Source organism: Rutidosis leptorrhynchoides, chromosome 3 (assembly GCF_046630445.1).
Source record: "Rutidosis leptorrhynchoides isolate AG116_Rl617_1_P2 chromosome 3, CSIRO_AGI_Rlap_v1, whole genome shotgun sequence".
Lineage (NCBI taxonomy): Eukaryota > Viridiplantae > Streptophyta > Magnoliopsida > Asterales > Asteraceae > Rutidosis > Rutidosis leptorrhynchoides.
In genome coordinates, this window is record NC_092335.1 from 252,808,978 (window position 1) to 252,822,534 (window position 13,557).

Sequence of the window (13,557 nt, forward strand, 5' to 3'; positions counted from 1 at the left end):
TTTTTCCCCCAAACACTACACCTTCTACCACCATCAAATTAATACTAAAATAAAATGAATAACCATTTGTTATTCATGTTATTGAAATGGAGTGTTGAGTCAGGTTTACGCAGTTTAATAAGATTATTCATTGTTTCCGACTAGATTATTGTTACTGATCAGGTTGTTCCGTGATCTTTTGGACCAAGGGATCATGTGATAGTAACGACCAAGTTATTTTGTGATCGTATCGACTCTTTTGTAGTGATCCAAAGATATACTGCTATTGAGATATGAATTTACGAACCTATAATTTGTATCTTTTTGCCATCCTTACTCAATGGTCTTTCTTTGCTGCGGTTCACAAGAGGCAACTTAACCTTCTATGTTATTTATGGTGGTATAATGGCTTGATGGATGTGTGATTTTGGTATTTATCTGATCTTTCTTGTTGCCGGATTTTGTTGTGTTTGTCAGATGTTTCTTGTGACCGGATTTTCTTGTGTTTTTCCATATTCCGTATTGGAAGTTCAAAATGAAATGATTGTTCTTGATATAGGAATGAGTTGATAGTTTTCCAATACCTTTAGGTTAGAAGTTCTTTTGAACTTGACTCAAAATGAATGAAACATTAAGTTTTGACCCTATTGGACCAACATCTTGTAAAAATTCTTTTATTTTCAAAAATATAAATGTTGTAATTTTGAGCCTTAGTGATAGATTAGCTTAAGGATAAGCAAATGCTTAAGTGCGGGAGAATTTGATATTGCTTAAATTATACATATGTTTTCACTATCTATTAAAGCAATAGAGTTTCATTTATAGTCTTTTTCTTATGCTTTTATGTTAAGTATTATAAAAAGATTACTTGTGTACTTTGTGAGAAATAGTGTAAAACAGTAGCTAAAGTTGGCCAAAAAGAAGATTTTGGAAGAACCACCACATCTTTATGCATCTCTTTTCATCTTTTCATCTTCAACGCTTTAATTCATCGTCATCTTTATTCATCACCTTCATCACTTTCTGTCAATGACGAACAATAAGCAGTATCCCAATAATCCAAATCAATTAAACAATCCAGATGATGCATCGTTTTTACCAAATTCATCATTTTTGAATCTTTTAAATATAAGTACGCCAACTACACCGAGGGTTGGCTCTTCATCCAGACAACCTAACCCTGAGCTCGCTCATAATTTATTTGCGCCGACTCCACAACATATTATATTCGAGCAACAATTATTTTGGTACATACAACAAATCCAACAACGACGATAACGCCGACGACGACAACAACGACAACAAATGTTTAATCAATTTCTACCAGTTCAGCAACAATCGCAAGTCGCAACTGGAACAACAATTTTGAATGACGACAGAGAATGAGGTTGATGAGGGGCAACAATTGCAACCGGAACAACAATTTTGGAGAAAAAGCGATCTTCAAATATAAAAATTTGCAACTGGAAAATAGGTTTGTTACATAATAAAATTGTGAGTTTCCGTAAAAATAAGCGATCCTCAAATATAGATTACATCATCAAAACCAAATCCGCATGTTCTGTTCTATATGAACACGACAAAAGTATGAGAAGAAGATCCCCCTTAAGTAAATAAACACATGATTACAACAATGAATGAATCTACAAAATTACTTGTCATTAATTAAACAGCAGAAAGGCTTGCCCATTTCCCAAGTTCATATGGATCAGCATAATAATACAATTTAATTCGGTTCGATAAAGAGAGTCCAGACGCCAATGGGCTGCGGCTTTGGAGGTCCGAATCATCCTCATCCGCTGGGTCATCTGCAAACGATGCAACATCTCCCAATAATCTAAAAGAGACTCGTCGAGAGGTCACTGGTCGTGGAAAATCAAAGTACATGGGGGTACCGGCCCGCACCTCTGGTAACCGATATTCTCCAATTACTACCATACTGTGATTATCCTGTAGGCACATTAAGAAGGTAAAAACTTAATATTTACAATTTACAATCAAACATGAAATCAATACAACTTCAATTTCTTTTCATCAATGCAGTTAATTAATTACATGCAATGAGTGGAAATAGTCAACCAAAATTACGTATGGCTGAATCACTTTTCCCATCATATATAGCCGTTAGAATTATATAATTATATTTTCTTATCTATTTAAAATCACACAAATAGTCCCCGTGGTTTTCATCAAATCACACCAATCGTCCTTACCTTCTAAAAATTTACACTAATCATCCTTGACTTACCTAAAAGTGTACGTTGATGGTCCCTGATTTACATAAAATGCGCGTTGATAGTCCCTTCTATTAACTCGCAGTTTATGTAAGTCAAGGATGATCAGTATAATTTTTAAAAGATGAGGACAATTGGTGTAATTTCATGAAAAGCACAGAGACAACCGTCGTAAATTAGCAAATTAATCAGGGACGATTTGTGTAATATGCAAAAGATAAGGACGGTTGATTCATGTACACTAGAATTTAATTTTAATTTACTCTTATTAAAGAAAGACACTTATGGGTTTCAAAGGTACCTGTAAAACGGATACTTGAACGTATAATACCGCTGCAGATATGAATCTATCATCCCAAACAATTGATGAGTTGTTCAAAACATATGGTGAATGTACAACTCGAGGTTTTATTGCACTAAACCCATCAAGTCGGAATCCTGCCAGTATTGGTGAAGCTGTTGATAAATATTGTTCCAACACTAGGTCATTGTGAATCAACCTCTCAGCTTCGATTGGAACCTGCGGCAAAAAAAAATTAATAAAATAAAAGAATCATATAGAACGAACTACTACAACAGGAAGGATTATTAATTAACTAGTAAATTGGTGGCCCACTTCATTGGGCAAGAAAAAAAACCAAACAAGAGGAATAGAAGAACAGTGATGACATCAGCAACGGAGAAAAAAAGAAAACCGGGAAAATGGAAAAATGACCTTTTTACCCCTGTGAACTGGTAAAACCTACACCATAATTAGTATGTTGGTTAAAGTATTATAGCTGTACCTTGAATCTGTTAAGGGATGGAGGTTTCTCCAACCAGTTTTTTATGCTAATCTGGTCTGCGGTTTGCGGTGACGTGTCAATTTTAACGCGACTTCCAACAACAATAAATCGTTTAGCGTGCAGATATGGAACATGATGATCCAATGGTGGTCCTAATGATGAACTCCTGGCAAACGGGTTTTCATCCAAGGATAAAAGATCGAAATCATGGTCAAATTTTGCAGAGGTTGAACCAGCTTTCTGAATACTTAGTTTTATCCAGATAATGCGACAACGAACGGGATTTCGAAAAGAAAAGTTGATGTGCCTCTGGGGGTTGCCAGGTTTTTCAGGCCCACAGAGGTCAGGGGAAGATGTGATGAATGATCGTACATCCCATTTTCCCATAATTGTTCTTTCTTCCTTTTGTATTTTAGTGCTTGCCCATATTTGTACCTGAATAAAATATACACAAAGTGCTGAAATAAGTATATTCTAGTAATATGCTCTAGACAAGGGCAAACAGAAATACAAAATTTGGTGCGGTGTGAAACAGATAATGGTAGTCTTCATTAGTGGTTATTTGTCTAGTTTATGTTTAATTAATCGACATTGAAAGAAAAAAACATTAATTATCTGTAGTTTGTAATTATGAAGAGACAAAGTTAATACTTTATAAACTTTTCTGTATTTAAAATATCTTACTGGTGTGGTATCCATAGTTATGCAAGTAGCCACATACTGTGCAAATAGGGCTGTAAATGAGCCGAGCTACTCGCAAGCTACTCAAGCTCGACTCGAGCAGAGCCTAAACGAGCTCGAGCCTGAGCTTGAACTTTATTTAAAGCTCATTTAGTGAACGAGCTCGAGCTTGAGCTTCATATCTCGAGCTCGAACAAACTCACGAGCCTAAACGAGCTTTTATTTATATACATCAAAATATCAAATATTTTAATTATATATAATATAAAATTATAATAATTACTATTACTATTATATCAATAATAGTTGGAAGAATAACACTAAAACTTATTATATGTGGATAAAAAATACAAAAACAATAAATATGAAATATACTAATTTAAATTATTTAAAGAAAATAAGATTATATGATTAACGAGTCGAGCTCGAGCTCTATGACAGTGTTCGGGCTCGGCTCGGCTCGTTTACAGCCCTATGTGCAAACACGAAAAATATTATTATAGGCAGCACATTTGTGCAACCAATATTTTATAGCTACGTGCCTACAGAATCAGCCAACTTCGATAGTACACACAAAAGAAGGTAGCAGTTGGTCAGCACTCATTTTTCCACTATTTTATAATTTTTATTCGGGCAATAATCAGGTAATTCCACAATACAAGATATCTAAATGATAAACCTGCACCTCATTGACGGATCCCATTATTAAAAAATTTCCGTTATAAGCTAGAGACTAGATACAGTATTCAAAACAATATGCTGTCAAGTTACATGAAAAAGTGTTCTAAGATAAAATAATCCCTAGGATGTGTTTTCATCTTTGCATATTATAATTAATGTTCTCAAGTATTTATAAATTATTATGGTAACAAGCAATGATCAGTAAAAAAAAATGGTTGTTAACATAAAAATACTTACCGTAGGGGAATCAGACATAGAATAGCCACATTGACTAGGGACAAGGATAACACCCGAGACATTGCAAAGATTGCCCAGAACAATTACAAACTCAGATGAAGAGGTAGTAGACGGAGCTTTCCAGTATGACTGTTGTGATACAGAATCCAAAGGTGCGAGTAATGACAATAGTGGTGCTGAATCTGGTGCTGATTCAATCTAACAAAATTCAAAATGTTTTAGTAATTACAGCAATTTAGTTCATGTTATCTCCATAAATAAACCACATGTATGATTTGAACTAGCCATATCAATCACAGGGTATAACTAAAATTTTATCGCCCTCAGGTTATGGTATTCCAAACAGAAAGACAAAAGGCGCACTGAAGTAAGCAATGGCATTGCTAGATATGAACACTAATTGTAATAAAATAACTACAACACATCAGGACATGAATAAGCAAATAAAGCTTCACTTACATATATACTCCATATACATATAAATACAAACAATTAAATGCAGTAGCTAGCGGGGGGTTGTTTTTACATTTGTAAAGATTGAATATGCAGTGAGCACAATAGTATTCATGTTTACCTCTAATATTGAAGATTGTAATAGTCGCGAGTTAGTCGAGTCGGGGACGAGACGGGTGTTGACTTTTATTAATATATATGTATATAGATGTATGTGTATGTATGTATGTACATACATAAATACATGTATATATATATATATATATATATATATATATATATATATATGTATATATATATATATATGTATATACATACATATATATATATACATATATATATATATACATATATACATGTATATATATATACATGTATATATAGTATATATTACACATAAAAATATCAAACATAAAACATAAATATTTCAAACATAGATATATGGCACAAAATTTAATTTTAAAAAACATTAAAATTTAAACCAACTTTGACCGACTCAGCCCATATCAGCCGTTTTTAACCAACTTTGACCCAACTTTTTAGCGTTGACCAACATTTAGGCGTTTTTGAGCGAAGCGGAACGTGTTAGTCCCCAAATCGACGTGTCGGCCAACTTTTACAACAATGCTAACTATCATAATTGTGTACGTTAACAGTATACAAGAGCCAGAGGTAGGAATATACCGAATGCAAAATGCTTCCAAAAGGAAATTCAGCAACTGATTCCTGCCCATTGAGCAACTGCTTGACCATTGACCCGTTACTTGAGTCAGACTTCATCGTTCTTCTAGAAAGATAGTCCCTTCCTACTACTTGTTCCAACGCACCGTAAGCAGCAACATCAGATCGAGTACTTCTTCGATGACTAACTAAAACCCGAACATAGTCCAAAATAAGTGCATCAAGAACAGTATCATGACAACACAGTTTACAAATAACCCCGTCTGTTGTAATGGAACGACTTGGCGAGTCGTTATAACTCCCTAAAAGAATAGCTCCTTTACCAGCACAACAAACTCTACAAACCTTGCGTCGACACTCACAGCACGAAAACATGGATAATGAAGATGATGATGATGATGATGTTGGAAATAAAGGTTCGGCACGAACTTGACACGAGCCTCCAACGCAACCTTCGTCAATTTTAGTTATGTTCCAGAAATCGATGTCGATATTGTTATCAGTAGAATCGAGGCCGATAGACCCCACGGTTTTATCTTCTAAGAAAGTGTGACCGAGAAGTGCAAGGGTATTTGCAGCCTTGCATAATGAAGATATGTAAGATTCTTCAAGCAAGATGTTGGGGTTTATAGTGGCGGGATCGATGCCGATAGATAATAAAGCTCGATCGCGTTCAGCGGCGGAAAGGTCTAAGTGAAGCCGTTCGATTTCTAGTTTCATGGCTTCTACAAAGCCTAATTTGTTAGCCTGCAAAACTCCATTTACATTAATTACACCACGCAATCAAAACCCCACATAGAACCTTCTATACAAAAAATATTTAAAAAAATTAAACTGATAAGAAAAAAAGCAAAGGATTTTGTAAGCAGTCAATCAAATATCAACTCCTCCTGTCCCAAAATAACTATCTACATTACTATTTTGGTTTGTCCTAAAATAATTGTCTGTTACTATAAATAACAATAAAAAACCATTTAATTTCTGATTAAACCCTTTTTATAATTAGAAATGCAACATTTAATATAGAAACAAATTTACTATACTAATAAGAAAATAAGAAATTCATTTACTTAAAATAACTCATTCAACCAAGGGCATAATAGACAATTCACAAAATATCTTAACAACAACAAAAAGTCGATTTCTGGGACCGGGAGAGTAATATTTTTTTGCGATGGACCACATCCTTTGATATTCATATCCCCTATATATTTGTAACTTGAAATTATTTTTTCTTCAATATAAAACTGTTCATAAACTACTTTGACCAACACATTAAGGCCTATGCAGGGAAAATAAAATAGCATGAGAATATGGTGACAGAAACATACCACGTGTGAAGCAGTTAGCTTCCTAAAAAAACTTATATACTGCTGGGGACCACTTTCAGTTGAAACTTTATCTTGTACAGAAACAATTGGAGGGTCATTATCAATAACATGATCATCAAGATCATGAAACGGGTTGAGAAATGGATCATGAAAAGCAGTTTCAGGAACAGGTTGTGAATTAGATCCACATATGATGTCATCACCTGATAAAAGGTCTACCCAGGAGCTTGTTGAATTTTCAGGTTTTAGAACTGGCTGTGAATTAGATCCAGATATGATTTCATCACTGATAAGGGAATCCGTGAAGTGAATGCCGTTCATATTAGATGGCAAAGTGTTGGTATCTTTTTTACATTTATCGACATGTTCCCATAACTTCATGCCAGGGCCATCAAGGGTAAAAAGGTCTTTCCATGGAAGAGAGATTCCAAGTATCTCTACCTGTCACATAATCGAGTAAAGAGGGATTAAATAGTAATTACATCAACCACACTTGTAACCATAAACCTCTATTCTTACTCAGACAAACTAAAATTAAATTGACTAAAGACTGCTTTTCAATAAATACAAAAAATAAATAAAAAAATTGACTAAAGACTGCATCGATCAGAAATTACTTCAAATTAGTGTTTAGGAAATGTTTAAGGGAACTAAATGCACCAAGTAAACATTCATAATATGTAGACCAATTCCTATTTTTCTTTAAGCCTTTACCAAATCACAAAATCATATGCTCCCTTAGATACCAATATGAATGAGCATACCAGCATTAACATCATGACAGACCTAAATTGCTTTTTTTGGTGAAAGAACATAACAAAAATACCAACAAGGGGCACTTCATCAATCGATAATGGCCCACAAAAATACAAGGGAAACGAGAGAAATCGGGCCTAAAACTAAACACGAAACGACTTACCAAAAAGCCGAAACCAAACAACCAAACCAAGCCACGACAAACAAACTAGAAACATAAAAATCAAACCAAAACAGAAGACAAAGTTATACGTAAACTAACCAAATTTAGGGAACATTAACTACTATTAGTTATGTAACTATAGACACTTAATTCTCGATTTTTTTTTTTTTTTTTTTTAAACGGAAAGGAATGTGGTGGAAAGGGGTTGAGAGAATAAGAATGGAAAGGATAGTAATTGAAAATAGTTTATATGTATTCTTGAGTTAGAGTGAAAGTAGAAGAAAAGATAAGAGACATAACTATCTACATGTATTCTTGAGTCGTATAAATTAACACTAAAACAAATATATTTATACACTAAAACAAATATATTTATACACTAAAACAAATAAAAGCTACTCACAATACAACATAAACAGATATAATATAATTAACAAGTAAAAAATAAATACTTAACTTTTAAAAATGAAAACACTGAGTATGATTTATAGTTTAACAATCAGAACTATTCCCATGAATTTATTCTTAATATCTAAATGAATCATCTATTGATTAAATCAAATAATAGTTTAACAAGCAGAACAACGAATTATTATCTATCAAAATCAATTATCTAAAATGTACACGGATCAAATACGAATTATATCAAAACTATATGAATTATCTATCTAATGAATTTATCTATAATGCATGTGACGGGAGAGGCGGCTGCAATTTCACGTAAGGAATTGATAATGTACGATGAGAGTGTTTTAACTCTGGGTGGAGAAATGACTTGTCTTTATTCTCGGATAGGGGAAGGATTGTCTACATCTCACCTCCCCCATACACCACTTATGTGGTATTGGGTTTTGTTGTTGTTGTTGTGTTGAATTGATAATGTACGATAGGTCTTATGAGTGAATATGGTGGATGCTGTGATTACAGGTTAGAAAAGACAATCCCTTCAAATCATGTCAAAATTGAGCTGATAGTAATCAGGGTGAAAAGCCCATATGTTTTCCCCTCTAACCCTCTCCTCCCCTCTCCTTTCTATCATTAAAAAAACTCAAGAATTCTTATTTAGTGGTTTATTCTTCCATCTCCTTTCCTTTACATGCAAAAATAAACTCGAGAACACACGGAAATCCACATGAACTTGATAAAACTATTAAACAGAGATAGAAGAAAGGGTTAAAAATCTCAACGTACCTCACCAAGTGTGATTGGGGTTCGGGACGACACAGCAGGATAAAAGGTGAGTACAACGACACGAGTAAGAAAGTCGATTTCACCTTCGAGTTCTTCAAAATCATACAAAAACGGAAGGTTGGTTGTATCTTGGGCATGTAACCGTGCACCAGCTCCGGTCACAGCCATATCCTCAGCACTACTGAGTCCCGGTATAGGTATCACAATGTTTGTCCCATTTGAACACTGAGGTATAGATGCTCCCTGTAACCAAAAACAAAAACAAACATTACTTAAACTACTAAGAGGAACATTTCAAATTTCACAAATAATAAACCAGATAACAGAAGGCCAAAAAAGATTCATACGCTTATCCTAATATTATATGAACTAAAGAGGCATTAAAAGCATAGATACTAATTTAACATGTTTAGTGGTTGAAGAGAGATTAATCAGACCTCAACAACAAGTTTAAGCCCATCGAGATCACGTCCCGTTCTCACATCAACTCTTGATGGATACGTTGAAGTATCTGCACCATGTGAGATTGTAAGCAGAAGCTGACAAACGTGACACGGCTCACCAAGATGAATAAACAGTTCCATTACATCTGCCCCCTGTGGGGAAACCTATAAACACAGTAATACATACATTAAAAACTATATTGGACAGTTACATTTCCATTTTCAAATAGCAATCATCAATTTATTCGCTTGTTCATGATTTAAAAAAACGTATTATGCTTACCCAGATGAGGTCTTTTTGCTTAAAGCTAAGAAGACAGCTTCCATCGTCAGAACTTGGCATAATGCTGGCAACCGACTTAAGAAGGCAACCAAACGGTCTACTAGGTACCTTCAAGTAAAAATAATTAGAAGAATGAGATATAATAATAATATTCTATTGCAACATTCAAAACAATTTAAAGACGGGGAGTCCTCGGATGTTGACCAAGTTTGACTTTGACCAACTTTGACAGAGTATGACAAGTACTCGTTCCGAGTGGAGTTACCTACATGTAAGGGTTGGACTGGTAGAGATGGAAGATGTTTGAAAAGCCGTATACCGAGAAACATCTCTAACTGCTTTTGACGAGAGCTATCGACAACTGCATTTTTATATCTTCTTTGCAACGTTATCTTCATATTTTGTGCAACAGAAAACTGTTTAAACTTTCCCGCTTCTTCACTAAATATACTAAGAATTTGACTATGCATTGCTTTAGAACCAGTATACAACGTTGCATGAATATCACCCGCTAACAAAAACATGTCAGCCAGTAAACAAACTGGCGATAATATTGTTGACCTTTTAAATTCCTCAAACTTCATGTCAAAACGCTTCCAGGGTTTATCGGGACACGGATGATTCCACGTTGTAGTCCGCGTATTATGATCGATATAATACGATTTTCCCGTTACAGTATCGGATCGTTTTTCCCACCCTGGCGGCAACGGGGCAGTGTAACCACTGTAGTTATTAGCCGACTGATAATCGATGGCCAAGTCACTATCGAGTGATATTCCAAGCCGCCTACATTGTTCAGTAAAAACTTGAAGGGCACCGAAATAACTAGCGGCGTTAGTCCTATCCAACGAATCGGCACAGTTGAAACGTATGACTCCGTTTTGATGTAACCGTAAACAGAACGCGCCAACGAGATCTTCGTTAAATATTACTTCACCTTGACAGTCCTTCATCCGTTGACGAGACGGTAAATAATCTCCTTCTGAAATACCGATTGATATTGTTGGTGCTTTAAGATGGCGCCATAGTCCTTCGATGGTTTGTTGTTCGCCTATTGATTTCGTACTCGCGTGCCAATCGTAGTTGATTAAATGAACCCGAGTGTTCGGGAGTTGACCCGTTGACCGAATGTGAGTCATAGATTCCTTGAAATGATGAACGAGAATGGATTCGGATTTACCCTCTCCGTTACGTAAGAGGTTAATGCATTCAATTGGAACTATAGGATTTTTCTTTTGGTTTGTATTCGTACCAACTGTGTCTATATTGCGTTTATCGTATCGTTTAGTTAACCTAAGGTAATATTTTGCACTTCCTTTATATGGTTCACGATCGGAAACGTAAATTTCGGCTTCTGCAGCGGTGATCTTTAGTTCTGCACCCCACCATATAGGAATAGTTCCACGTCTGTATATATATGTATTGAAAGGCACACTTTGCCCAACCTTCTTTGGGACCCACACAATTTGTTCACACTCAACTTCATTGCCTGCCCAGCAACAATGAATCAAAATGAAGATCAAATGATATGTTAAAGCACTAAAATCTTGATATGTAAAACTCCAAATGATTAAGTTATTGTATAATGAGAATTACAAAAGTTACATATAGATATGTTGAGTCTTAATCTTAGCAATTACAATAAACAAATCATCACAATGCTTTATAGATAGTATACATATACATATAGATTATTTGGAATGTTAATCTTATATGTAGATATTGATTATTCTACGTATTATAGTTTAAATCATTTTAATTTTTAAGAATGTTTGATACTACTTGCAACATTCTTGTAATTATTCAAGTTATATATGTAAATATGTGATCACATCGGAATTGTATTCATAGTAAATGAAATAAAGTTTAACTTTAATTTTAGATGTTTCAAGTTAAAATCTTTCTACCACGCATTATAATATAGTGGAGATAGATTACAAATTTATATTTGTCATATTACACAAGTGATAAGGTTTTCCTTGTTCAGATTACCCGGAAACACGAGTATTGTGTATGCGCCCTAACAGGATTAATCCGTGACCCGTTTCGAAACGCTTGCTCACAACAAGATTTGAACCTAAGACCTCTTGCAAAGATCTCAGGGTCTCAACCACAAATGTCAACATAATCAGAATTAATTCTTTCCCTACATTTTCAATGTTACATAAACAATGAGCCATCTTACAAATCATGCTAGTACAACTTAGACTGAATGATACTCAGAAGAGCAAAAAAGGCAGTAAAAAAAAATCAAACACTCATGAGATAACATTTATAACAACAAACATAATGCACCCACTCAACTCCACAAGATAAGAAAATCTATTCACCAAAAGAGTCAACAGATCCGTGTTAGAAGATACCAACTTACCAGTGCTGGCGCATGCATTTATCCCCCTTGCTAAGTATCGAGTTCCAGGATGAAGCCTGCTTCGCCGAGCTATAAGAGCAACGATTCCTTCTTGCTGACCTAAGCTTCCAAAATTTCGACATTCTGCAAAACCCTGTAAATCAACATGTAATAATTTAAGTTACTAAGCAACAAGATATATAACAGACACAAACAAATTGTCGATTATGTAATATATAGCAGTACCGCCTTCTCAAATAAATGTATATAAAGAGTGTATGCAAGGTACTAACTGATCATGTAAGACTACTGAGTACTGTATTTTACAAAAGGGACTCGAGACCGATACCTGCAGTAAAACAACGCAATGTTGTTCCAGACCAATGTTTCTGAACGGACTTGAAAACCATCGATTCCAAACAAACTCCTCATCAGGGTTTCTAACAGAGAAGTGACTCGGGAAAGGGCGAGTGATATCCCTTGTTTCACAAAAGTAGTGTTTTCCATCGATATCAAGTTCAGCAAATTCTTGAACATTCTTTAGTTCCCCTTTCCCTTGTGGTTGAGGATTCTGAAGTGCAATTTTGACCCATTGACTCTCACTAATAGTATACACACAACCGTCACCAGGCAAATTCGGAATACTAGCACTAAGCTTCGTTGCAACAAGCAGCAAAGCCGAACTTCCAAGCGCTGCATAACCTAATATGGCTCTAGCATATACTATACTCTTACAAGCAGACCTAGAGCCATTTGTGATGTAGTTTAATGCCTCATTTTGGGAGTTAAATACATCGTAACCGAGCTTTCGATCATGTCGAAGAGATCCGGTTGTTGGATCGATATAAATGACCTGTGTATCGTTACGAGAAGACAAGCTAGCAACTATATATACCTCATCGGTATGAAGTGTAATAACAACTACAGATGTAGCCCTAACTGCATAATTAAAAATGTGTCACATAAAATCAAAAAAAATGTACAAAAAGGAAGATAAAATTGCAAAAGGTTTAAATAGGATACCAGGTGATTCCATGATGAAATTGAAAGATTTAGGTGTTTAGGATAGCGTACAACTTCATGATACCGGTCCGATTAGAGTACAATTTGCCAGATGATCTGATTGATTAGAATTTGGGTTGTTCGTTCTACAAATTGGGGGTATCGGGTCCAGATTGGCGAGATTGGGAAGAAATATGGATCGAAATGGGCGTAGATTTCACAAAATCGAATAAATCAGAGGTGGTTTAAGTGATTATATTACAGAGGGACGGATCTTACGGGGACGATGGGTTTAGACTTGAGATGT

At 35.0% G+C, this 13,557-nt stretch overlaps 1 protein-coding gene across 1 annotated transcript; it reads right to left on the reverse strand.

Moving 5' to 3' along the window:
* Window positions 1-1,450: 1,450 nt before the first annotated feature.
* On the reverse strand, window positions 1,451-13,557 carry LOC139897358 (probable phosphoinositide phosphatase SAC9). Its single transcript, XM_071880054.1, has 13 exons — window positions 13,272-13,557; window positions 12,598-13,187; window positions 12,270-12,402; window positions 10,168-11,387; window positions 9,899-10,006; window positions 9,610-9,780; window positions 9,173-9,415; window positions 7,063-7,503; window positions 5,735-6,478; window positions 4,598-4,795; window positions 2,999-3,433; window positions 2,515-2,733; window positions 1,451-1,929 (listed from the first exon to the last, which is right to left on the reverse strand). The coding sequence occupies exons 1-13, from the start codon at window positions 13,282-13,284 to the stop codon at window positions 1,645-1,647; spliced, it is 4,800 nt and encodes a 1,599-aa protein (XP_071736155.1). The 5' UTR covers window positions 13,285-13,557; the 3' UTR covers window positions 1,451-1,644.

Coding starts and splice junctions, on each gene's coding strand:
- LOC139897358 (XM_071880054.1), bottom strand. Junction 7,504..9,172: donor CCCCAATCACACTTGGTGAG/GTACGTTGAGAT, acceptor ATTATGTGACAG/GTAGAGATACTTGGAATCTC. Junction 3,434..4,597: donor CTATGTCTGATTCCCCTACG/GTAAGTATTTTT, acceptor TATTTTATTCAG/GTACAAATATGGGCAAGCAC.